We start from the raw sequence: 27,443 nt of genomic DNA on the forward strand, positions 1-27,443 counted from the left end.
GAGGCCCAAGCAAATATCGCATATTAAATTTGAAGGCGGTTCAATTAAAATTGGCTGAGTTATAGCAGAATCGGAGAAATATATATATGGGGGATATATCCAAATCTGAACCGACATGGTCCAAAATGGGAATTTTTCATTCTAATGCCCGCATAAGTACTTGTATAAAAATGCATCGACCTAGGTCAACTCCTTCTATTTTTGTCGACGTTTACAAGGAAGCGGCAACACTGTGCGACGTGAACATGCTGTCAAAAGTGACCCCTAGAAATTTCGGTTAGGTCCTATATTCCTTCTTTCCAGAGTTCGAGAGTGACTTAACCGTTGACCGCAATTCACTTATTCCGGCTCCAATGTTGCAACTCTTCAGATGACCAACCGTTGCCACGTCGAATCTCATTCGCTAACCCCGTCGTCTCTGCTGGGAAATTTGGTCTCATTTCGTTATTCCACCAGCAGGCATATATATGGGTAGCGGCTCACAGTGTCACGACCGTGGTCAAAAATGTTCAAAATCAAGTACTTCGGAATACAAATTTATTGATGAGAATTGATAGTAAACTTTTCGATTTGACGGAATTTGAATAATGGTATTAATTTGTCAAGTAGTTTTGCCCCTGTGAAGGTTCAAACTGATAATTGTTGCAAATATATTGTTACGAATGCTTGGTTTACATATACGAAATCCACTCGATTTCAACTGTCAATTCCTTTGCGTATACGTCAAATGAAAACTCATCTGAAATCCGTTGGATTTTATTTGACGTTTAAGCAATGGAATTGACAGTTGAAATCGAGTGGATTTCGTAAATGTAAACCAAGCCTAACTGATAGGTTTAGGTTAATTTAGTTTAATGTCCTTTAATTTTAAAATTTGAATTGTAACGTAAAGTTTTATTACGCAGTTACTTTATTTAAGCAACAACAACTACCATGTAGAATTCTCTTCATCATTCTAGTTCTTACTTTAACTCTGTTCCTTTACGTGCAAGAATCTTCAAGTTTTACAACTTTTTACTCGAAAAGCGTTCCTTTACTTCAGACACCATACAATTCATATGGAACCAGATTACAACTTTTGCTACTTTTGCCGGTTTTACCACTTTCAAAAGTAAAGGAACAGACCATTTACATTTCATTTGATGTGCTTTTGTTTTGCCATAATCATGTAATTATCGTTTAGTTTGCTACTTCTTTATTTCTTGCATTTGTTTGTTGTTGTAATTAAGCATTAGTGTGTTTGTCCACTTGTATTGATCTTCGCCCATGTATGTGAGTCTGGTTGTTCGCTTATTGTGAATGTGCGCCTGTGTGTTCGTTGTACAAATCGAGGTATTGCCAGACGTGTTCTAGAGGACTCTCGAACAGGGAGATTTTGGGGTGTAAATACAGGTGAAACTAGCAACGACGAGTTAGTTGTGTTTTAAGCGTTGAACTGAACAGATCGGTTAAAGAAGAGCTGCGTTCTAACTATAGACAAGCTGTGTGGTTAGTAACTAAAGTCGGTTCCGAATAAGTGTAATAAAGTAAATAAAGCATTGTAGAAACGTAATCTAAAACGAGCCCTGTTTTATTTGGTACAAATCGTACTGGGGAATAAAACAACGTCTACACGGAGATTAGTTAAATCTAATTCCGTTACAATTGGTGTCAGGAAGTGAGATTACGATCATCCTACAATGAAGTTTAAGGATATACGAGTGGAAGACTTGAAGAAGGAGCTAAGTAGGTTGGAGTTGTCTTCTACTGACAACAAGACCGAACTATAAAAACGCTTACTGGAAAAGTTCGAGCGCCGTGGAATGGACATCGACGCATATGAGTTCGACAGTAAGGAGGAAGTCGAGTTATCAGCAAAGGGCGAATCCAGCGTTGAGGAAGTTTCTTCTGTTGCTGCCAGGGGTGACGATTTGAAATCAATGCTGGCTATGATAATGCAGGAGATGAATAAGAAGAATGAAGAAACTTCCAGACTTATGATGGAAATGAAATCAGAAAATTGTCGAATGAGCGAAGAAACATCCAGATTTATGATGGAAATGAAGGCAGAAAATTGTAGAATGGTTGAAGAAAATTCCAGTAAAATGTTGGAAGAGATGTCCAGAAAGAGTGAAGAAAATTTCAGAAAATTAGAGGAAAAGTTAGAAGAGAACTCTAGAAAAATCACCGAAAACTTAATGGCAGAGAATTTTAGGATGGAGTTGGAAGAGAATTCTAGAAAAATTAACGAGAAACTCGAGAGCATCACGATAGTGATTGAAAAGAGAGTAGAAAACGTGGAGGCACAAATTAAAGAGTTGGATAAAAAGATTTTGTCTGTTGACGAGAAATTTCTGGCTCAAGATGAGAAGATTCTGGGCATAGAAAAGAAAATGTCGGAACTGGAAATTAAAGGCGGTCCAGTGAGAGATATTCATAACACGTTAAAAATCAAGCCTCCTGTATTCGACGGCTCTACCCCTTTCAATGTGTTCAAATTACAGTTCGCGACAGTGGCTGCTAGAGACTTTTGGAACGACAACGACAAGGCAGTATCACTCTTTATGGCATTGAAGGGTGATGCTGCTGACGTATTACAGAGTATTCCCGCCGCTTCTAGGAACAACTATGGAGATATAATGGCTGCTCTTGAACGTAAGTACGGTAGTGAACACAAGCAAGAGATCTACCGAATGGAACTGAGGGGAAGAGTCCAGAAGCCAAATGAGACCTTACAAGACTTTGCGGCTGAAGTAGAGCGGTTGGCGCAGTTGGCATATCCAGGAGAGACACATCCATTGGTCGACCGCATAAAGATTGAGACATTTGCTAGTGGTATTCGTGATACAGAGATAAAATTTGCGACGTATGCGGATCCCATCCGAACATTTGCAGAAACCGTGTCATTTGCCCAGGCCCAAGAAACCGCGAGGATGCTGGTGAAACCTAAAGCTTACAACGTGCGGAGGCTGAAAGTTGAGGATAATAATTCCCAGACCGTTGTCGACCTGCTGAAAGATGCACTAATGCGTGTGAAACGAGGGGCTGTTAGAACGAAAAAGACTTGTTATAACTGTCGGAAAACTGGACACTTGGCCCGAGAATGCAGATTGAGACAAGCAAGGCCCAGGAGGATTTTCCTCCGGAGCAGGCATTCCACGATATGCTGCTCCTAACACAAAAAACGGTAGAAATACAATACATATGTACACTGAGGCGGCAGCCTCTGGCCGGAACACTGTTGTTACGTGGTTCTGGTACCAGAGAACCCGCTGCCATGGGACTGCCGAACAGTTTTGATCGCTGTTGAATTGACCATATTCGGAGCTGCGCCATGAGTTTACCACCTTAAACAGAAGTGCACTCTTGGCTGTTAGTTCTTGCACTACAAAATCCAACGGATATAAGTTTAGTAACACATTGAGGGCCGACTGTGCATAGCATTGATATCGCTCTTTGGACGTTGTTTAACTTATGAAGATTCGATGTCTTGCTCAAAGCATTCCACCGTACCAAATACCATAAACAAGAATTGGGCGTACGATGGTCGTGAAAATCCAATGGATGACCAGTGATCTCAGCCTCCAGCTCTTGCCGATGGAATTGGTGGTCCACAATGATGACGACATTTGACATTTACCCTGTTTTGGCTCAGAAAAAAATATGTTTTGTGTTTTAGTATATGCATTTGAAGTTTTCATTCATTCAAAATAATATGCGAATGTTAACATGATTTATGCCACCGTGTGAGCTCGTTAATTTTTAGGGTCGTGAAACCCGTTACATACGTATTTGTGTAAACAGATCAAGTTATGGGATATAAATGATATTCGTAATGACTAGGGCAGTTAATTAAGTGTAAATCTTGTAAAAGAAGCATTCAAATTCCAAAATCCATTGTATACACTTCCATTCTTCAGAGTCGGTGAGTTGAGCGCCGTGTTCTGATTGTCTATAAAGAATCTCTTCTTCATAGTCGTCTATGCAGTCTCCATTCTGGCCGTTTATGAAGAAGACTCCATTCTGGTAGTCTATGAGACTCCCCTTGTGGTCTTCTATAAAGACTCTCTTGTGGTCGAATATAAAGACTTCCTTCTGGTCGTCTATTAAGTCTCCCTTCTGTTTCTCTATAAGGCACCATTGGTCGCCTATAAAATCTCTCATAGTTCGTCAATAAAGATTTCTACTGTTCGCCTGTAAAGACCCAATTTTGGTAATTTGATAATTCGGAATTATCTTGGCTAGAAAAAGCAAAAATACTTGCGATACTCTGCAACAAGTAATGGTATTAAGTTGCATGTTTTTGTTGTTTTAATTCCTTTTGTGTCTCTCTCTTGGATCGACAGATTTATTTTTGGTTTTACGATTTTAGCTCCATATGTGTTTACAAGCAACAACCATCGATGGCATCAACAATAACAGACAGACAGTAAGTACAATAACCTACCCTGGTTGCTATTTTCAGAATGTCTAGACATTGAAGTGGTTGCAATTCTGAAGTCATTGCAACATTTTGTTAGAAATAAGACCGCATTTACATCTAACAAGTTTTACAAGACATGAGTCATTCAAGTTCTCAAATTCATAGAATATCTGTAAAAAATTATGTATTTGTCACAAATACTTGTTTTAGGTGCACGTGTTAATTGAGTTTAATTCTTAAGGGATTGCAGAATATTCAAGATTAATATTTCGAAGATAGCTATATCAGGAGGATGTTAGTTTCTTTAAGTTGTCTATAAAGTCTCTGAATAATTTGGATTTTAATTATTGTTTGTTAACTATGGGTTAACACATCTTAATCCTTAAAGGGTTAACCTCGTTTAGATCTGTCAACGTGAATGTCAAAAGATTTCAACGAGTGGCGAATGGCGCCAAAGCCTCCACCTTCCTTTATGTTATGATCGTTGACACTTCACTTATGCATGGTTTACATTACGAATTGACAGTTGAAATCGAGTGGATTTCGTCTCTTCTATTTCCTGATACGAAGTCGCGCTCCCCCGCAAAGCAGGTAATCTGTCTTACGATCCCTTCTTCATAATTATTTTAATTTTAATAAACTCGGCCTTTGGCACTATTATTTAAAACTAAAACCCCCCTATTGTGTTTTTATTTATTAATTGGTCCTGCATTGGCGCAAACAGTCTCTCTTTGTGTTGACTACCTATAAAGATTTCTTTGTTTCACCTATAAGCAGTTAATTTAGCAAAGTATTGCTCTTCAGAGACTAATACTATGTTTACATTTACGAAATCCATTCGATTTTATCTGTCAATTCCTTTGTGTATACGTAAAATGAAAACTCATCTGAAATCTATTGGATTTCATTTGACGTTTGAGCAATGGAACTGACAGTTGAAATCGAGTGGATTTCGTAAATGTAAACATAGTATAAAGGTGCGAACAGAATGAGAAATTCATGCTTATCCAAGCCTAAATTTATGTACAAGAATAAAGAAATGCAAGATAGCATTTTAATTAGGTAGTACTTGGCCATTAGGCTTTTATATGAAATCAAGCGTGAAGCAAGCAACAAAGTTCATTGTATTTTAACCTGAAAGGCCTGAAGTCATTTCTGGTATAAGGCTAAAGACCAAGTAATTCAAATGTGGTTCTGCAATTCTTTATTCCTTTCCCTGAAATGACTTCAGCCCGCCGAGGCCTTTAAGGTAGAAACACAATGAAATACGCCGCTTTATCACGCTCAGTTTCATGTAAAAGACTAAAGGCAAAGTGCTACCTAATTCAAATTAACTAGGCAGCATTTGAATAAGGTAGTACTTGGCCTTTATTCTTCTACAAGAAATTGAGCGTGAAGCAAGCAACAAAGTTCAATGTTTTTTAACCTTTACTTCTGTTGGTGTTAAAAAATGCTTCTTTTCTACTATTCTTCACAACCCACTCTATTACACTTTACCGTTAGTTAGATCTGGTGCAATTCATATTCCATTCATATCTCTTCGTATAAAACTGTATTAGCGCGCAGCATATCCGTAGCGTTCGTTATACGTATCGCACATCAGCATCATCATCGTATCGTTGTTGCTCATCTACGAGTATTGCTTCTTCGCTTCATCTGAAGCATATGGGTGAAATGGTAGAAAAGCGAATGGCTGGGCAGACAGACGGACGAACTATGTGCCCACATGCATGCATATATATGAAGATATACCCAGCAACGGAATAGGAATATCGTTCGATGGACGTTTGGTTGTTATGTGTTTGTGTGTGTGTTCTTTCTTTCTTCTCAAGAAATAAAACAAAACAAAAATATGTGTAGATCGGGAGTTATTTTTAGAATCTGAGTATAGCTATGTATTCAGATACGAGAGTATGCTTACCATACGTTTTTATACCACCATTTGCGCTTAAGGCAAGGCACCAACGGATGAATGTCGATATTTTCAGTATTTAGTTGGTTAAAGCAAAACAAAGAGCAGAATCTTAAAATCTTGCCGGCGTTTGGTCGCCACCCACCAGCAGTCAAACGATTGTTAGTTGGCGTCTTTTGTTTTTGTAGTTGTTTCTTTGTCTGGCAATGTTGGTTGATTGTTGCCCAATACAAACTTCGAAAATTCGATATTGCGTCGTAAAACAACATGAAGGGCATGAGAAGAGTCACCAGAAGGGAGTCTATAGACATGAAGAAGGTAGGTTCTATAGACGAGCAAAAGGGAGTCTCTATAGGCGAGCAGAACAGAGTCTTTATAGAAGAGCAGAAAAGAGGTTCTCTAGACGAGCAGAAGAAAGTATTTATAGGCAAGCAGAAGGGAGTATTTATGGACGAATCGAAGGGGTTTTTATAGACGAGCAGAAGGGGTATTTATAAACGATCTGAAAGGAGTCTTTATTGACGAGCTGAAGGGAGTTTTTATAGGCGAGCAGAGGGGAGACTTTATAGACGAACCGAAGGGAGTTTTTATAGACAAGCAGAAGAAAATGTTTATTGAAGAGAACAAACGAGTCTTTATAGATGAGCAAAGGGAGTCTAAAGACAAGTCGATGGGAGTCCTTATGGACGAACAGAAGGGAATGTCTACAGACGGGCACGAGGGAGTACTTATAGACGAGAAGGAGGACGTTTTTATAGACGAGCAGCAGGGAGTATTTATATACTAACAGAAAATAGTATTGTTAGAAGAGCAGAAGACTGTCTTTATAAACGAGCAGAATGGAGTCTTTATAGGCCAACAGAAGAGAGTCTTTTAGACGTACTGAAGGGAGGTTTTGTAGACGACCAGAACGGACGCTTTATAGACGTCAGAATGGAGTGTTTGTAGGAGAGCAGTAGGGAATGTTTACAGATGAGAAAAGTGAATCTTTATAGGTGAGCAGAAGGTAGTCCTTATAGACCACCTTAAGGGTAGAATTAGACGTGACATAACCATAAAGCCATAAGGCCATATCAATCAGCTGATTCAACCAAACCTATGGAAATCAACGTATTCGATTAGTAGTAACATAACATGATGCCATAGCCATAACCATAAGAAACCAATTGGGTTTTGGTTTTCTATGGTTATGGCTATGTCACGTCTAATTCTACCTTAAGGAAGTCTTTATAGACGACCTTAAGAGAGTCTTTATTGCAGAGCAGAAGAGAGTCTTTATAGACGCCCAGAATGTTTTCTTCAGCCAAAATAGAGTAGTGCTCTGGAAGATCAGCAAACTGCTTTTTAATTAAGTCTGTAGATCTGCTATTCTTTGGATTGAAGTTTTTCAAATAACATCCTCAGTTCCTACCTGCCGCATACTTTCTATTTACACTTTAAAAATATGCTGTCCTGATATTCGTTTTCTACTCTTACGCCTTTCCTTAAAACCTCTTACAACTTAAACGCTGTTGAACTGCTTACTAAGAGTTCACAAGAAAGACTACAACGGATCATTGACATTTTAACTGTCTCACTCACAATAGTCTGTGTGGAAAATGATTTAAAAAAAAAACATATGGCCACCATAGATCAGCAACAACTTGAACCTCATTCTCTGAAACAGATTTTCGTAATGCAGATCACTTGTCAAAATAAATTACCTCAACGTGTTTTGTTCCTGTTACAGATGTTGCATACGCTCAAAGAAAAATGTCCGTGAGAAAGGAATAGAAATAGGTGCAGCGCTGCCAGATTATTTTTATGAAAAATCTTCAAAATGACGATTTTTTATTAAAAAAAATACAATACGCAAATTTAGATATATTTTTATTGAAAGAAACATAAAATTGATATTCAAGTTCTTAAGCATGCCCAGCAAAAAGTTTGCACGGTACGGTACATTTGCCGTTGGATCTCATCAGATGTCCCAAATATGCAATTTTCCGAGCTTTGGCATGTCGCAGCAATTGTCTATCTAAACCCATTCTGCGTAAAACGTCCTGGTATGTTACATGATCAGTCCATGGTATCTTTAAAATCCTTCGGTAGACCCATATCTCGAAGGATTCAAGTTTTTTCTCATCTGCAATTTTGATGGTCCATGTCTCAACTGCGTAAAGTAGTACGGACCAGATAAAGCATTTCACGAATCTGACTATTGTTGAGAGGCTTATATCTTGATTTGTAAAGACTGTTTTGTATTTGAAAAATGCATCTCTGGTCATCTCTATACGACGTTTGATTTCCTTGGAAGAGTCCCATTTTTCATTTAACAATACTCCAAGGTATGTGAAATAAGTGTCTCGCTCAATATTTTTATTATTAATTTTTAGTATGGTGTGATAGTGGTCATTTTTCTTACTCACAACCATGTATTTTGTTTTTTTAATGTTTATTTTTAGGCCATTTGCTTCGCTCACCCTTGTAAGTTTATCTACGAGCCTTTGTAAACCAGTTAGACTGCTAGCTACTATTACGGTATCATCTGCATATCGTATATTATTTATTGTTCGTCCATTTATTTTTATACCTATTCTTTCATTTTCCACGGCTTCATTAAATATTTTTGGGAATAGATGTTGAACAGCATAGTAGACAATATGCACCCCTGTCTTACTCCTTTTGATATAATAATTTCGTCCGTAGTTTCGCCATTTATCTCAATCCGTGCAGTTTGACTCCAGTATAAGTTTTTAATGCATCTTATTTCCTTCTCCCCAACTCCAATATATCTATGAGCTTGTCGTGTTGAACTGTGTCAAATGCCTTTTCATAATCTATGAAGCAATGGAAAACATCTTTCTCGACATCTCTGCACCAGTATCTGCATGGAGAGTAAAGCCTCTCTCGTCCCCATGTCCTCTTTGAATCCTCCCATAGCCTTTTCAAATATGGGGTATATTCTTGTGTGTATTATTCTTAGAAACATTTTTAGGATGTGGCACATGAGGCTAATCAGTCTGTACTCACTGCAATTCCTTGCATGCATCTTCTTCGGTATTGCTATAAAGGTCGATAATAAACAGTCATGTGGGTACTGGCCTGTATCATATACATTATTAAAGAGTTTTACTAATATTTGTATATTGCGTCCATCTATACTCTCGTAATCCACGTTTTTAAATTTACTGTGTTCTGCTCGAAGCTCTAAAATTTCATTGGTCATCCATTCCTCATTATTTTTTCTATTGCAGTTTCCAAGGGAGTTCAGTAATTCTACATATTGTGCCCTTCACATTATACCAGAGGTTTTCCAAATCGTTCATGTCGATCCTTTCTAGTTCCTTGTTCATGCTATCCTTCACCTCGTTTTTAATCATTGGATCATTGAGTTTCTCACAGTTAATTCTGACCCTAGTCTTCTTTTTTCGTATTGTTGCTAGTTTTATCCGGATATTTAACATCAGAAGGTTATGGTCCGATGGCACGTCTGCTCCTGGGTAAGTTGAACATTTGGTCACACAGCTCCTATATCTTTTATTTATCATAATGTAGTCAATTTGGTTACGCACTATATTATTTCTGTTATCCTGTGGTGATTTCCAGGTATAAAGCCTTCTGGGGTGTAACTGAAATAGTGTGTTAGTGATTGTAGTTCCATGCTCTTGACAGAATTGTATTAATCTGTCACCCCTTTCATTTCTTTCGCCTAGACCAAAACTTCCTGTAATACCGCATACCTCTTCGCTTCCTACTTTGGCATTGAAGTCGCCTTGAATTATTGTAATTTTAATGATTTCGTCATTTTTAGCAATTCATTGATTTCGTCATAGAATTTTTCGACCTCGTCTGTGTTTCCATCACATGTGGGTGCGTATACTTGAATAATGTTTAAGTTAAGCGGTTTTCCTTTTATTTTTATCATCATTGACCTATCGGACATTGGAACAAATCCAGCAACACAGCCAGCAACATTTTTGCTAACGATGATACCTACACCTCTTCTGTGTGTCCCTTCCATATTTCCTGAGGAGTATATCGACGCATTTTGGGATTTAAATGTGTGACATTCCGTCCACCATGTTTCACTAACGCCTAATATATCTATGTTAAATCTGTTCATTTCATTGTTAGTATTGTTAAGTTTTCCAGACTCATACAAGCTTCGGACATTCCATGTTCCAATGTTCAGTGTTTTCTTGTTTTTACCTCCGGGGATTCTTAGCATCCTCGATTGGCCGGAGACTGAGGGCCGTGTGTTTTGTTGGTTGTTCATATTGTATGATTTTCATGGGAGCGTTACTTCAGTGGTTTCCCGTGGCCTTCTGAAGGGTTTATAGTTTTCCATCTAATTTTCTGCCGCTCCAATGGAGTACATCAAAAGGCGAAAATTACAAAAAGTAGATTTTTTTAATTTCTTGCGTTTAAGGTCAAATGCGTGGAAATTCATACGCCAAATTAAATATTATAAACAGACAAATAACAGACGTACTATAACAATATTAAAAAAAAACAACAAAATCAATTTTTGTAACCATTTTTGTGTCTTTAAGTGGGTTTATTATTAAAATCAACTACTAAAAATCGCCAAAATGACGATAAACCGTCAAATCTGGCAGCCGTGAATAGATGTGTTAGCTAGCGTCTAAAACTCACTTTACACATGCACCTAAAGTCAGTATTTGGGGCAAATACTTCATTTGGCAATTTATATGACCCATGTTTTGTAAAATCTGCTAGATGAAAATGCAGCTTGAGAAGATATTCATTCTGCCCACACAAGCGTTCTAATAGCTGATTTATAGTACGTTTATATAGCCGGATTTAACAAACCCACTGCGTTTCAAATGTCAACTCCCTTGTTAATACGTCAAATAAATCCTCATTAAGAAGGTTAACCCTGCTAAAGGCTATAATATAAACATGACCTTAGATTAGAACTTTTTGCCGGGTTAATTTCTTTAAGAGGTCGTATTTGTAGTAAATACATATATGCATGGCGCAATAATAGCTTCCTTCCTTTACTTTTTAATAGTAAAAGGAAGGAACGCTTTCCAAGTTAAAACAGGTAAAACTTTAAGAAACTTTAACGTAAAGGAACACAGCTAATACAGGTACAGCAACAAAAACAGTTGATTATCACAGTAGCTGTCAAAATGCATTATTGTGATTAACACCTTCTTAATCCGCCATGCATATATGCAATGGAATCATGGCCTAATAAGAAGGTGTTAGTTACATCAATAACAATTGTATAAGTTCGATACATTGGTTACGCCAATGTATACGTTCGATACTTTGTTTCCCCTTCTGCAGTATTACAATTAACCGCATTAATTGGCCGCTCTTCGAGCTCAATGGGGAAATCTTCTCTGCCTTTCTTTTAGGAGTCATATTCGCCTGGTTCGGATGCTGGGAGAGAATATTCATTCTTTCCCACACTCTCTCCTAAAAGTCACATTCGCTCAGTTCGGATGCAGAGGGGCGCTTTCCAATGCTGCAGTCGTAGTTGATGTCACGGCCTTGTGAACGTTATTCTGCCCACCTGCAACTACACTTGCTTTTTAACTTTCGAAGGAGTCACACTCCTATTGCTTTCGTTTCGTAGCTTTACATACTAAAGGTAACTGTTTCTTGTACCAAGAAACTCACTTTTACCACCAATAAACCGAAAATATATTTGAAACTTATACACTCGTGTTTGTCTTTTATTTCTTCTCTTTTCATCCCTGAGCTATCGACGGTCAGTGGTATCACGCCAACAACAATAATCGGGCCATTTACCACACCAAACTTCAAAATTTGTTCACAATAAAGCATTACTGTGAATTGCTTGTTTACCCTTTGTATGTAATTTTATTCACAAAAATGCATTTTGACACCTAATGTGATAATCAGCTGTTTTGCCGCTGTACCTGTATTCATGGCACAACCATACAAGGTACCCTCATCAGCCCAGCTGATGTACAGCAAGCTGTCAAAAAAGTTGTTGTAATTGAAAACACAAATATAAAAAACAAAAATTTAAATAAACAAGTAAAAAAGTATCAGTCGGCTTTGCCGACAGAGATATACCCTCAGCCTGTGTGGATTGAAATACTTTTTTTTCCAAAAAAAAAAAAACTTATGTATTTAGGGGGTTTTCAAAATGTTGGCCGTATGTACCGACAAAATTATGGATAGGATTAAAGCTAAAAAATTTGCGGTTCGAGCCCTGCAGTCATAGGGTTTTTAAAAAAATTATAAAGAAAATATTTTTCATTTCAAATCTTCATAGAACAAGAATCCAGCCCCAGATTCTTGTTTTCTACCTGTCACATTTTTTTGTTATTGTGAATTAATTGTATTAAAACGTAAACAAATAGTAAGTTTACATTTACGAAATCCACTCGATTTCAACTGTCAATCCCATTGCTTAAACGTCAAATGAAATCCAATTGATTTCATATGAGTTTTCATTTGAGGAATTGACAATTGAACTCGAGTGGATTTCGTAAATGTAAACCAAGCAAAACACTTTGATAGCTTGAAGGATTTTCTTAACATTGTTGTCTTGTTGTTGCACTACTTACGTGACCTGTTAAATAGATCTTGCAATTGAAACCCACTGAATTACTTTAAACCAGTACAATGTGAATATTCTATATAAGCTTCAACGTAAAAATTATAGCGCATTTACATCAAACATGTTTTGCCGAAACGCAACCTGAAATAAAATAGTTGAGATTTTTTAACAATTCAAAAAAAAAAAAAAAAGAAAAAAATTTTGTAGGCTGGAAAGATGTATTTGAAATGGCATACAAAAATATTCCATTTACAGCACCGTTATACTAAAATTTTACGGAAAAAATCGGCATTTCAGTAATGCGATTCTCTAACACATTTTTTGAGTTACCGACAAAAAACGGTAAAATTAAAATGCTTATAAATTCGGTAATTAACGATAGTTTTCGGTAAGTTAGCTACCAAAGGAAAGTAGTCGTAAAGTTCTACCGATAGCAACAGAGTTTTCAACTTTTCATTCATAATTTTTCGTTTTATTTTTACCGACAGTTGTCGGTAACTCAAAAAATAAGTAAAGGTGAAATCACATCCAACGTTTGAGTAAAGTTTTGTGTCATTTCTGGTAGATAAATAAAAGGCAAAGTGCTGCCAAGTTTAAATTCTTCTTTATTCTTCTACCAGAAATGACACAAAACTTTACTCAAACGTTGGATGTGTTTTCAGTTTAAGAGAATCCCACTACAGAATTGAGCATTTAAAATGACATACAATATTATTTTTCGAATCCTTAAAAAATCTCAACTAGTTTCGAAGTTATCAACGTTAACATTTTTTTATTTCAGGTTGCATCATTTTCAGTGACAGCCACTGTAAGGCATCTATTTCCTAAAATAGATATCAAATAAATGACATACAATACAAAAACACCTCTTTTAGGTGCTAGTGTGAATAAGGTTTAACAAGTAACGCTTGAAAACCAAATTATACCATTTAGATCCTATAAACTAGTACGTTTAGATTTATGAAGTCCACTCGATTTCAAATGTCAATTCCATAGAGTATACTTCAAATAAAATCCAGTGACCAAATAAATTAATAAGTTTTCAACTCGTAACCCTTTCGTGGCCAGTAATGTTATTCCGTTCCCATATCTAAGCAATGTCCATATCTTGTTCCTCGTGTACCTCTGCAATTTACAATTTACTTTATCATAAATTGTGTGTTATCTAGGTGAACTCGCCACACTTTATTGCCTCTATGCTAGGCCATTATAAATAGGAAGCGTATAATTTCTTATTTTCCGGACAATCAAAAGTTCTACTACGCATTTCCGCGTCAACTTCCCATTCTAAGCATATCTACTAAATAAAAGGAAAGTCCTAACAACACAATAAGTGGTAGTACTTCTCAATGCTATGTGTGCATGCTAGAAGCTATTACATCAAAATATTCCATGGCAAATGCTCCTCGGAATGGTTAGAGTCACACAAAAATATCCCACTTAAATTTACATTTCAAAAGGTTAAACAATAAAGCTCAAGCGTAGCTAAATGGCAGTGAATGAATATTCTTAGCACCACGATGAGACAAATATTAGTAGGAGGAGGATAACAACAGAATTTAGCTGAGAAAGGGCAATTCCGAGCTTATAAAGGCGACAATGAATAGTGCCAATGGAGGGGACGTTGTTTACAAGCGAAAGAGTGGCATAATATGCCCTACAGCGAAATATAAAAACAAACAACTTGGCATGCACAAAAGAAAGGTACATACAGGGGTAAAACTATAGTTTATTAAGGTGGAACGAATCGATTTAAGGACACTCAAAGTAACAATGGAACATTTGCGAGTATAGGTCTTCTATGGAAAGAAAGCCGTTTAAATGTCTTCTATGACAGACAAGTTTTTAAGATGTAGGCGAACAGTAGACCCACAGTTGGACACTAAGCCCACCTGATTATTCAGAGTTCAGTTAACAACTTTTGACAACAAACATAATAGATTTTATATTATTGTGATTTTAGTTTGTTTTTGTTTTTGACAACAAACATAACAATCAAGTGGGTTTAGTGTCCAACCATGGCACAATAATACAGGTACAGTGGCAAAAACATCTTCAGCCAGTTGTCAAAATGCATTATTGTGTTCCTTTACTTACCCCTTAACCCCGAAAAGTGGCAAAACTGGAAGCAATTTTTAAGAGAGTGAGAGAGGAGAGAGAGCGAAAATGGCTTACTCTTCTACCACAGGCTACCAGCAAAATTTCTGCAGGTAAAAAATTGCGGAACTGATTTTTCGACTTTTGTTTGACGATTATTTCACAATGAAGAAGAAAATGGACGAAAAACAGAAGAAAAAGTCGAACGCTGACAAAACTAAATTAAAAACTGTGAAATAAAAGACGAAAATTGATTTTTTTTATGTTTCTTTTTGACATTGCTGCCAGATTCTGTTCATCTGTAACGCCTCTCTTCTTGTTTATAACGCTTCCTTCTGCTAAACTATTAAGCATCTCTTCTGGTCGTCTTTACAGACTTCCTCCTGTTCGCCTATAAAGCTTCCATTTGCTCATCTATAAAGACTTCATCCCGTCGTCTATGAAGCCTCCCTCCTAATCGATTTTAAAATCTTCCTTCTGCTTATATATAAAGTCTCATTTCGTCCTCCCTTCTGGTCGTCTTAAAGGACCTCCTTCTAGTCGCCTATGAAGATTCTATTCTTTTTGCCTAAACAACTTTCTTCTGCTTATTTTTGAAGACTCATTCCATCGTCTATAAAAAAGGCCTTATGGTCGTCTTTAAAAACTCCCTTCTGGTCGCCTATAAGGCAGCATTCTGATCGTCTATAACGACTCCCTTCCGATCAGCTATAAAGACTCCCTCTTTCTTGATCAAAAAAGCTTCCTTCTGCTCATCTATAAACCCTCATTCCGTCGTCTATAAAGACTCCCTTCTGGTAGCCTATAAAGACTCCCTTCTGTTCGTCTTTAAAGACTTCCTTCTGGTCGCTTATAAACCCTCCCCCTGAACGCCCATAAAGTCTTCCTTCTGGTCGTCAATAAAGACTCCCTACTGGTCGCCTATAAAGACTACATTCTGGTCGTCCATAATTACTCCCTGCTGGTTGCCTGTAAAGACTTTTGTCTGGTCGCCTATAAAGACAAGTTTCTTGTACTTTTATTGACTCCTTTCTAATCGTCTAAAAAGACTCCCTGCTGGTTGTCTATAAAGGCTCCCTTCTGGTCTTCTAAAAATTATCCTTTCTGCTCGTCAATAAAGACTCCCTTCTGTAGTGGAATTCTCTAACTTTTTTTTCTACCGAATCGGTATCGCTAAACACCGAATAACATCGGTTGAAATACCGATAGTGCTATTCTGTAATTATTGGTTACCGACTTAAAAAATCGGTAGCATTTACCGACGAATATCGGTGGAATGACAAGTGTCAAAAAAATAATGATGTTTCATTTTAATTTCAAAATGGATGGAATGTAAGTAATGCAAAATATAAATTTGTTTTTTATTTTAATATTTCAATTTTTTTCTTCATTTATAGGAAAAAACCACGATGTCCTAGGGCAAGCATGTCCCAACACGCAGCGCTGCTCAGTTTCCTGGAGTCGGAGAAGGGCTTGGCCGAAGGCAAGTTTGCGGCTATGCATGGGAAAGAAACAGCACGAAAAAAATGGCAAGAGATTTCTGAAGAGCTCAACAAGATCCCTGGAGCGGTGAAAACCTCCGAACAGTGGCAAACGGCAAGGACACATTTTTCTTTTATTTCTCATTTATTAATAAACTTTCTTTCTTAGGTTTGGCGCGACCTCAAATCGAAAACCTCTTCAAAATTCAAGACGCTAAAGAGAGAAAGAAATGCCACTGGAAATAGGCCGCTAACAAAAGGATTCCTCAACCCCATCGAAGAAAGGGTAGTCGGCATTGTTGGATGGGACTACATGATGGGCAATGAAGAATGTCCTGACAGTCTGGAGATTGAAGTGGTATGTTTTTATTATAATTTTTATTTCAATGTTTTGTTAATATATCGTTTTTTTAGGCTAAGGATCTTAATGCGTTGCTAAATGACGACACAGTCCAAGATGACAGGGACATCTTTGAAGTGGAAGCACTAGGCGATGAGATTGAGGTTTCACCAAGCCAAAATGCACCCAAACATAGTACAGACAGAATTTCAAACGTGAAACGTCTAAAAAAGGACAACAACAAAGAGGAATTCCTTAAGATTGCAAAAACACAAGCGGATGCCTTATTGGTATGTATAATTTTCCAAGAATATAGAATAGAATAAATGGGAGATCCGTTGGTCATCTTATAAGAGACCAGTGGGTCATCTTAGAAGAGACCAGTGGGTCATCCTCGGTTGGCGATGCAGACCGATGTTTTTAGCATGTTTATTAAACTTTTTAAACAAATGTCTATTGTTTTTCATTTTTAGATCCTCGCGAATGCCCAAAAGGAGACGGCACAGGCAATGGTAAAAATATCAGAAAACTTTGCATTTCTTGGCGAAATTTTGGCGTCTCAAAATAGAATAGAAAATTGTGTCACTAAGATCGAGCGTCGCTTAAGAGACATTGGGGAATGAATTCCTCTTGTATTGCGCATATACATATATCTGATTCAAATTGAATTTTCACCATAATTATTTAATTTTATAATACATTAATTTATTATTTTACAATATATGTTATGTTTTTTATAAATACTGTATTATTTCTTTGGAGCTTGTGATTTTAATATGCAATTTATTTTGAACAATTTTAGGTATTGAATGGGTTTATCTGCATTTTGAAAAGTATAGATACTGAACTTTTGATCCATGTTATAATAATTGTTCCACAAACATTCCAGAAGGAACGAGGGACACTTCTCTCATATCAATGAGTAGACCCTTACTCATATTAGCTCAATGATAAGGGACCTACAGTTTATCGCCGAGTCAGAACGGAGTATATTATGACAGTGGCTGAAATACTTAGGAAATACTGAGTATACCATTGAACATGTGATGTTGTCTGGAAACTCAGCGTAGAAGCCACGGTGGCAATGGCATGCAGAAAAAAGCTGACTATACTCATTTTTTGTGTTTCTAACTCAAATTGTGGAGTTATTTTCAAATCCGGAAGCCGTTTTTGATATGTTCGTCATGGATATGCGTGAGAAAATGTAGAAGACCCATATCGGACTTTGTAAAAAGTGGGTGTTTTGAGTACTTTAAACTAGAATTACTTCATGAGAAAAAGCCATGGGTATATCATATATATCCAGGACTATCTCCCAGTGGCAATTAATGTTCTCAAAATATCTCGCTTGGACTAGGATAATGAAAATCTGGGTAAAAATAGAAAAATAGGGTCCTTACTTATATTTCGAAAACGAGAGCTGTTACGATAAGACAAAAGTCGTGTTGACCAGCGTAATAAGTGTAATACTCGAGTATAGTGACCATTTTTGTGCATGCTATTGCCACCGTGGCTTCTACGCTGAGTTTCCAGACAACATCACATGTTCAATGGTATATTCAGTATTTCCTGAGTATTTCAGCCACGAGAAACTTTTCTACAAGTCCCGGTCCACACTATAGCGATTTTTATGAGATATTTTTATGAAATTATGCGTTCTTAGATCGAGTTCCATACTAAAGTAATTTTATGAAATTCCTGTAGTGGGGAACGCGATCTAAGAACGCCTAATTTTATGAAATTATTTCATTGAAATCGTTCTAGCGCTGTCATAAGACACAACGTTCGGACTCGGCGATGAAAAGTAGACCCCATCTCTTAGAGCTATTATGAATCGGGAGAAGTCCCCCCAGTCTTCTTGGGATGTTTGTGGAACAATTGTTATTTTGCATTGTTTAAGATTTCTTTATTAAATTACGTTTTCCTTTAAACAGGTTTACTGATCTATATACTAAAAAATGAACAATTTATGTAAAATATTGTTCAATAATTGATTTTGAATACGACGAGCAACAGATAATAATGACCGACCTTCTGGAACATATTCCCTGTCATTTATTATGGGTTCATGTTCAAAAATAGTATTATCTTGAATAGGCTCCCGATATTGGCACTTCATGTTGTGTAAGACTGTACATGCATTAACAATTCTTCCAGCGAATGCAGGGCTGTACTGTAGTACTCTATGGCGGGAAAGGCACCTCCATGTATTTTTCATGACACCGAAAGCCCGTTCAATACAGTTCCTAGTTTTGCATAAAGCTTCATTATATCCAAACCTTGGGGTGCCGGGAGTTTCATTAGGTAAAGGAGTCATAAGCCATGGTTCCAGTGGATATCCCATGTCGCCTAAAATAGTTTCTGTTATAATATAAGTGACAATAACTGCAGGCATACCTATCAAAAATGACCTCCTCTCGCCATTGTTAAATGCATTTTCCAAAAGAGTTCTAACAGGGCTAGAACCCCAGATATAACTATCGTGTCTTGATCCGCCATATTGAGCGTTAACATTTAAAATGCATAAATTAGGATCGCAAATCTAAAATAAATGCGTTATTTTATTATTTATACATTTTTGATAACGTACCATTTGCACATTTAGCGAGTGATAACCGTGATGGTTCACATATGCTCCTTCATTTCTTGCAGGAGCTAAAATTGCAACGTGGGTGCAATCAATAGCGCCAATGCATCCTTCAAATGGGTACGGGCTGTTTCGAAATGTATCCTTCATAACGTTTCGTTCGTATGTTGTTTTGGGAAATTTAACCCACTGCCGCAAAAGAACATTATTTATGCTGTCGGTGACTTTATGTAAACATCGACTAACTGAGGATTGGCTCAGGGAAATCCCCCAATGTTCCCCAATAGGTCTTTGAAAACTACCGGTTGCAAAGAACCGAATAGTAGAAAGCACCTTAAAAAGATTTAATATTAAAACAAATACAAAGCGGATGATTGTGGTTACCATTTTTTCTGGGCTTATTCCCGTAATCCTGGTGGATCCCAAACTACTTCCGATTGCATGCACTATTTCATAAATTGTATCCTTCTTTAAGCGATACAGCTTCTTAAACTCCAAATCACTTAGATCGAATGGATCATCAACATTTCTTAGAATTCGCCTTTCCTGTGTACGAAAATTTATTTCCGCGCGATTTTCTAAATCCATACCTATATATTCAAATGCCATTTTTAATTTTGTTTTTAAATTTGTTTGGAATATGAACGTTTTTTCTATGTCGGTAGACTTAACAACAGCTATTTTTTCATCGGTAACGTACCGATGATTTTCGGTAATTACCGACGTAACTTACCGACAAAAATCGATAAAATATGTATACAGAATAGCACTTACCGACAAATGTTGCTAACTACCGACAGTTGTCGTTAATTTCGTCGGTAAGGAGTTACAGAATTCCACTACTGGTCACCTATGAAGACACCCTTTTGGTCTTCTATAATGACGCCCTTCTTTTCGCCTATGAAGTCCCCTTCTGGTCGTCTATAAAGACTGCCTTCTGGTCGCCTATAGAGTCTCCCTAAAGGCCGCTGCACATACGGCGCGTAGATCGTTGCTTTACAACAACCACATGAAAACTTCAAGAACAAACTTGGCATCACTTACACATTTTTTCATGTGGTTGTTGTATTCAACGCCTCACCGTATGTATTTGGCCCATAATGGTGGTCTATAAAGACTTCCCTCTGTTCGCCTATGAAGACTCTCTTCTGGTCGCCTATAAAGACACCTATAAAAATATGTATGGAAGTATATTACTTAGTTTCCCAGTAAACTAAGAAGAAGATTAATATTTATCATTGCAGATGGCATTCCCACTTTGAATTCCCGCCCACTCGTAACATAACTTTGTATATTAGCCTCCCACACCTCCCACAAACTCTCGCATTAAAACAAACCAAGAATATTTCAAAACAAACATGAATCTTCTCATTTACAAAACAACCGCAAGCTATTCTTGACTTCGTAAATGTTTCCTCCCACTTCGTGTTGGTTGTTCACGAAAGTGAAAATACCAAGGCAAAAATGTTGTCCTTTAAGTTCAAACAAACATGTGATGATAACAGGTGTTTACGAAATAAACAGCGAAAAAAGAATTGTGAAAGATACAAAGAACTACAATAAGAAGAAGAAGAGCTACAAAGTAAATTAAAAAAAAAAAAAGAATATACATAGGTACATTATACTGTAAAGGAATTTGAAATGTGAGATATTATTTTAAGGACGCTTACCACCGCTCCCTCATGGAAAGCAGTGAAGAATGTTAATACATTTTGAGAGATATGAGAGTGAGAGAGAGAGAGAGAAGGTATGGAATGGAACAGAAACAGTGAAAGCTTTTGAGAACCAATTTCGTGTGAGAAAAAGGAATTCATTAATCAGTGAGTCAGAAGAGAGGGAGAGTTTAACAATTTGAAGCAACAACTAAGTTAGTGATATGTATCAAACAGTAATAATGAAGTAATTAGGGTTTCCACATTTCATAATGAAAATTATAGATGAACAATAGTTCGGGAAAGTTATTCTTAAAAATGGGCTCAACGGATAAAGGGACCCACACGTGGGATTGAGATTGAAAGTAACTGGATTTCAATAACCATTAGAGATCATTTTCAGGTACCGTGGTCAAATGAAAATTTGTGCCAACATATGATAAAAATCCGCAGGGAATCTGCTAATCTGTAAAGTATGGCAACCCTATTGCTGCACATTTGTTTTATAGTAAAACCTTTTTGTATAAATATAAAGCGGGGAGAGTAGTTTCCGTTGGCATCTTTCAATGTAATAAATGGGAGAGGGAAGTTAGAGTAGCAACGGGAGAAATTTGATTTTATCAGCGATTATGCGCACTTCAAGATTGTTTTTTTTATATAAAAGAGGCAACTTTTTTAACAATAAATAAAATTAAAGCATAACGAGGAATGTACTCTACTTTACGTTTCTAACTATTGAACGTAATTATTGAAAATATTTGTAAACAGTGAAATGAATCTCCTATTCGTTTTAAATCCCAATTGACACTGGCGTCGAAAACAAGTATTTGGGATAAATACTTCATTTATTTGACACATATTCAATGGAATTGACAACTTAAACGAGGCATTTTATTAAAACATTAAAGGTAGAAACACAATGAAATACACCGCTTTTTTACGCTCAGTTTCATGTAAAATACTAAAGGCCAAGTACTACCTAATTCAAATGAATAAGGCAGCATTTGAATTAGGTAGTACTTGGCCTTTAATCATTTACATGAAACTGAGCGTGAAAAAAGCGGCGTATTTCATTCTTACTTACTTACTTAGCTGGCCCATTACAGAACATTTGTTCCATAGGCCGAACCAAGACAAGATCTCCATTCCTCTCTATTTGTTGCTTCACACTCTGGAATACCGCGCCTTTTCATACCATCATCCACTTGTTTGCGCCATCTATTCCTTGGCCTGCCAATTATGCGTGCACCGCCAAGCGGTCCGTATTTATACGCCTTTTTAGCGGGTTCATCATCGCTCATTCTTATGATATGGCCTAGCCAACGCAATCGCTGCATCTCGATACGTTAAACATTATTGATGTCGTTGTATAGCAGATACAGCTCGTGGTTCATGCGACGTCGATATTCACCGTCAACGCAGATTGGTCCGTAGATCTTTCGAAGAATTTTTCTCTCAAACACACCAAGCACTGCCATGTCTGCTTGCGCAAGTACACAGGCTTCGGAGCCATACATCAGCACGTGTAGTATCAGTGTTTTGTAGAGCGTTATTTTTGTTTGACGAGATGTAACTTTGTTTTTAAACTGCTACTTTAAACCAAAGTAGCATCTGTTAGCCAATACAAATCTTCTTTTTATTTCACAACTGATGTCGTTTGTTGTGTTTACGGAGGTGCCGAGGTAGACAAAGTCTTTTACTACCTCAATATTATAGGAACCAACTTCCACAGTCGGTCCGAGCTCAATGGACGCATTGCGCGTCGACATCATCAACTTGGTCTTCTCACCGTTTACCGCCAGACCCACCTTAGCAGATTCTCCTTCGACCTTTGTAAAGGTATCAGTTACTTCTTTTACTGATCGGCCCATGATGTCTATATCATCAGCATAAGCAAGTAACATGTGACTATTGGTGTAGATTGTGCCACTTCTTTTGACGTTTGCCTCTCGTATAACCTTTTCTAGCAGGATGTTGAAGAGATCACACGAAAGGCTGTCTCCTTGTCTGAAACCTCTTTTGGTACCAAATTTTTCGGAGAGGTTCTTTCCTATTTTAACTGATGACCTCGTGTCAGTTAAAGTCATTTTACAAAGCCGTATGAGCTTTGCGGGGATACCAAATTCAGACATGGCTTGGAATACCTTTGAACGCAGCGGGCTGTCGAAGGCTGCTTTATAGTCGACAAAAAGGTGGTAGATGTCGATCTGCATCTCTTGGGTCTTCTCCAGGATGTGCCGCAGGGTAAATATCTGGTCAATGGTGGATTTGCCAGGTCTAAAGTCACATTGGTATGGTCCAATTATCTCGTTGAACATAGGCTTTAGTCGTTCGCACAATATCCCTGACACGATCTTGTAGGCAATAGGGAGTAGACGTATGCCCCTATACGAGTTATGCCCCCCCTCGTAGTTAAAGCATACAGTCTTATCTCCCTTCTTGTGGACGGGGCACAGGATACACAGGTTCCAATCGTTGGGTACTCGTTCTTCCTGCCAGATGGTGCTAGCTAGCTGATGAATACACCTTATCAGCGTGTCGCCTCCGGTTTTGAACAGCTCGGCTGGTAAGCCATCGGCCCCTACTTATTATTCTTCCGCCGATTTATTGCTGTCCTTACCTCATCTTGGCTGGGCGGTATACATTCAATACCATCTTCTGGGATTGGGACTATGGTATCTTCGTCGTCTTCGCTGCTATTGGATACAAACAGATTTGAAAAATGTCATTTCCATATCCTGAGTACACTATCTGTATCAGTTACCAAATTACCTTGCTGGTTTCTACAGGAGGATGTGCCTGTACCAAAGCCATCAGTTTGATGCTTGACTCTTTGGTAAAATTTTCGGACTTCATTCTGGCTCCTGTACATCTCGATTTTTTCACACTCCCGCTTTTCCATCTCTCTCTTTTTCCTGCGGAAAAGACGTTTCTCCTCTCTCCTTTTCTCCCTGTATCTCTCTCGTGCGCTACGCGTTTCTACGGATTGTAAAGTAGCCCTATATGCCGCATTTTTCTCTTCGGTGGCAGCACGACACTCCTGATCATAGCATGGATTCCTTGGTGGAGGTCTCTGGTATCCAAGTATGGATTTTGCGGCTGTTTTCATGAAGTGGCCAATGCTTTGCCATTGCTCGGATATGTTATCGGGATGAGGAGTGCTTTGATTAAGCAATTGGGCTAGTTGAGTGGAATATGCTGTGGCTATCTGTTGTGATTGCAGCTTACCGATGTCTAACTTTCGTGTTGTGTCTGTTCGTACTTTGTTTGCTACGTTTAAGCGGGTGCGTACCTTTGCTGCAACAAGGTAGTGGTCCGAATCCATGTTTGCGCCTCGGAACGATCGTACATCCAACACGCTCGATGAATGTCTTCCATCTATCACAACATGATCAATTTGACTTTTCGTTTTCTGATCTGGAGACAGCCAGGTGCGCTTATGAATATCGAGATAATTAAATCTGGTACTGCTAACTACCATGTTTTTTGCAGCTGCAAAGTCTATCAGCCTCATACCATTGTCAGATGTTTCACTGTGGAGGCTGAATTTCCCGACTGTTGGTCCAAAGATATTCTCCTTTCCAATTTTGGCATTAAAATAGCCTAGAATGATTTTAATGTCATGGGCAGGGCAACGGTCATATGTTTCTTCTAAGCGCTCGTAAAATATATCTTTGGTCTGTTCGTTCTTTTCTTCAGTGGGAGCATGAGCGCAAATAAAGCTAATCTTGAAGAATTTTGCTTTTATTCGAATTGCAGCAAGTCTTTCATTCACTGGGTTGAAGCTGGATACAAGATGTTTTAGTCTCCGACTAACTACGAATCCGCAACCAAACTCATGCTTTACGTCATGGCAGCTATAAAACAGTGCGTCACCTTTAGGTGTTGTTGTGACGCCTTTCCCAATCCATCGTATTTCCTGTATGGCAGTAATATCGGCCTTGTACTTTTCAAGTACGTCTGCCAATGCGAAGAATGCACCTTCTCTATAAAGAGTGGGAACATTCCAGGTGCAGATTCGCAGATCATGGTCCTTAAAACGTTTGCGGGGTTCGTCAACTTTAGAGGAGCTTGTTTTTCTTTTCTTTCGGTGTTAAAGGCAGTTCCCCAGGTGACACCACGGGGAGGACAGTGTCCACTTGTGTATTTCATTCTATTCACACCTTTAAGGTAGAACACAATGACTTTTGCTGCATGCTTCACGCTCAATTTCATGTAAATGAACAAAGGTTAGGTGCTACCTAATACAAATGCGATCTTGGATTTCTTTATTCTTTTACAGAAATTGAGGCTTGGATAAGCATGAATTTTTCATTGTGTTCTCACGTTTAAATAAGTAGTTCTTCTACCAGAAATGACACAAAACTTTACTCAAACGTTGGATGTGTTTTCAGCCTAAATAGTTTGAAGTAGCAGTTGGCGCCCAACTTGAATTATATTAATATCGATAAAACGAAAAGTACTTTATGTAAACAAAAGCAAGACAATACAACAAATTGAGCCTTCTTTCATATTTTCATAGTGATTAAAAGGAAATTATTATTCTTGAAGCGGAACTTAGTATAGATGTTCTAGGGTCTAGCCATGTCTATCCATCGTTTAAAATCACTTGTATTTCCAATCGATGTTTTCGAATGACTTCAATGTACCTCTACTAGTACTTTATATATAGATTTAGAAAGTTGACATATTTAAGAAATTTTTGGAGTGGTGATTTTTGGAAAGCCGTATGATAAGCAGTTTAAGTATTCAAGGTTGCGCCGTCTCAGCCATTTCAAGATTTTGGTAATAATATCACCAAGTAACAGGCTTCATATTTGAATAGAAGTTTAGACTTGGCGGAAAAAAGACACCAAGCTCCGCTACTGTATAGGAGGCCAGAAAGTTCAGAGTTACTAGGCCGAAGGTTCATTATTGCATTCAGAGCTATAACGACGACGACGATTAATGTCCTGATTGTGCAATTTCGTCTGTATATTGTTTATCACAAGCAACCACAGTACAGTGAGAATAGCTCTTCTAATCACTGCTTTTGTTAATGGTCGTCTCCCTAATAATTGAAGTTTTATTTCATCTTTTTAGCATTTTTTTTAATCCAGCTGTCAAGACAACATTTCTAAAGGCCTCGACACATAAGAAGTATGGCATTCTTGCTGAAGTCATATCTGTTAAAACACTAAAGACCAAGTTCGACCTAATATAAAGATTTCATGTGATTCTGAATGAAGGCCTCGAAACATAAGCGGCTTGCTTTCTGGCTGAAGTCATTTCAGGGAAAGGAATAAAGAAATGTCAGAACCACATTTGAATTAGATCGAACTTGGTCTTTAGTCATTTACCAGATATGACTTAAGCAAGAATGCCATGCTTCTTATGTTTCGAGGCCTTAAGTGAGCGATTAATTGATTTAAACCACCTCTGATGAGCTGTTTCTAAAAGTTTACCTTCAATGTAGACATGTTGCGAGTTGCTTAGAGAGGCGATGTCCACATTGCTCCTAATCTCCATTTCGATAAACCTTTCGAGTGTCTTGAGGTGAAGGAGGATAAGCTAATAGATCTGTAGTCTTTCGGTGCAGAGTGACAAGGTTTTCCTGCTTTTGTGATGTAAATGACTTTCATATGTTTCCACAGACCGGGTACGCACGAAAAGGACAGACAAGCCCTATATATCTCCTCCAGGATTTGGTATATTCGCGAAGTGTGGCCTTCATTGCTGTAATTAAATAGAAAGATTAAATTAAGACTCTACACCTACTACATAAGTCCTCAACTTGTCCGGACAAAGCGAAAAGGACAAAGTTGTCATTGCTTATTCCAGAAAACAATATTCCTGTAGATACATGGCTCCTAAACTAAGGCAATGCCTACTTCAGAAATCGTGAGGGACAACAGCGGTTCATGGTGCAGATAGGCGTGCAGGATGTATAGATCTTGCCGCTTCCCTCAGCGTACTAAATTGTGTGAGGTGGATTCAGATTGTGTGAGGTGGATGGGTGACGTAGGGGATGGAAGATACCAAGGAACGGTCCTGACCGGTTTTAACATGGCAAAGCCCAGGGTTTATCTCTGTCCCTTTCATCTCAAGTACACACTAACCTCCCGTGGTGTCACCTGGGGAACTGCCTTTAACACCCGTTAAAGGTAGTGAGCTAACATGTGCCGCGCATTCACCCATAAGAACGTTAAAAACTTGGGTTTGGGCGTCGGATTAATAACCCTCCCCTAGAAAAAACAGCCTAATATGAAAAAACGAAAGAAAAGAAAAACAAACCCCTCTAAAGTTGACGAACCCCGCAAACGTTTTAAGGACCATGATCTGCGAATCTGCACCTGGAATGTTCGCACTCTTTATAGAGAAGGTGCCGTCTTCGCATTGGCAGACGTACTTGAAAAGTACAAGGCCGATATTACTGCTATTGGGAA

General features: G+C 37.9%; 1 protein-coding gene across 1 annotated transcript; it reads left to right on the plus strand.

Moving 5' to 3' along the window:
• The first annotated feature begins 6,466 nt into the window (after positions 1 to 6,466).
• On the plus strand, positions 6,467 to 17,447 carry LOC141396780 (uncharacterized). Its single transcript, XM_073972423.1, has 6 exons — positions 6,467 to 6,632; positions 16,093 to 16,290; positions 16,356 to 16,554; positions 16,609 to 16,797; positions 16,854 to 17,069; positions 17,253 to 17,447. Exons 2-6 carry the CDS (start codon positions 16,235 to 16,237, stop codon positions 17,400 to 17,402), a joined length of 810 nt encoding a protein of 269 aa, XP_073828524.1. The 5' UTR covers positions 6,467 to 6,632; positions 16,093 to 16,234; the 3' UTR covers positions 17,403 to 17,447.
• Positions 17,448 to 27,443: the final 9,996 nt, after the last annotated feature.

Source organism: Musca autumnalis, unplaced genomic scaffold, assembly GCF_047663935.1.
Source record: "Musca autumnalis isolate F117 unplaced genomic scaffold, ASM4766393v1 scaffold_3, whole genome shotgun sequence".
NCBI classification, from domain to species: domain Eukaryota; kingdom Metazoa; phylum Arthropoda; class Insecta; order Diptera; family Muscidae; genus Musca; species Musca autumnalis.

What these genes read in the sequence shown, in the direction of transcription:
- LOC141396780 (XM_073972423.1), top strand. Translation starts at nt 16,235, where the DNA reads ATGACAAGTGTCAAAAAAATAATGATGTTTCATTTTAATTTCAAAATG. An exon ending in CCTCCGAACAGTGGCAAACG is followed by an intron (nt 16,555 to 16,608) that starts GCAAGGACACAT and finishes TTTCTTTCTTAG; the next exon opens with GTTTGGCGCGACCTCAAATC. An exon ending in CACAAGCGGATGCCTTATTG is followed by an intron (nt 17,070 to 17,252) that starts GTATGTATAATT and finishes TTTCATTTTTAG; the next exon opens with ATCCTCGCGAATGCCCAAAA.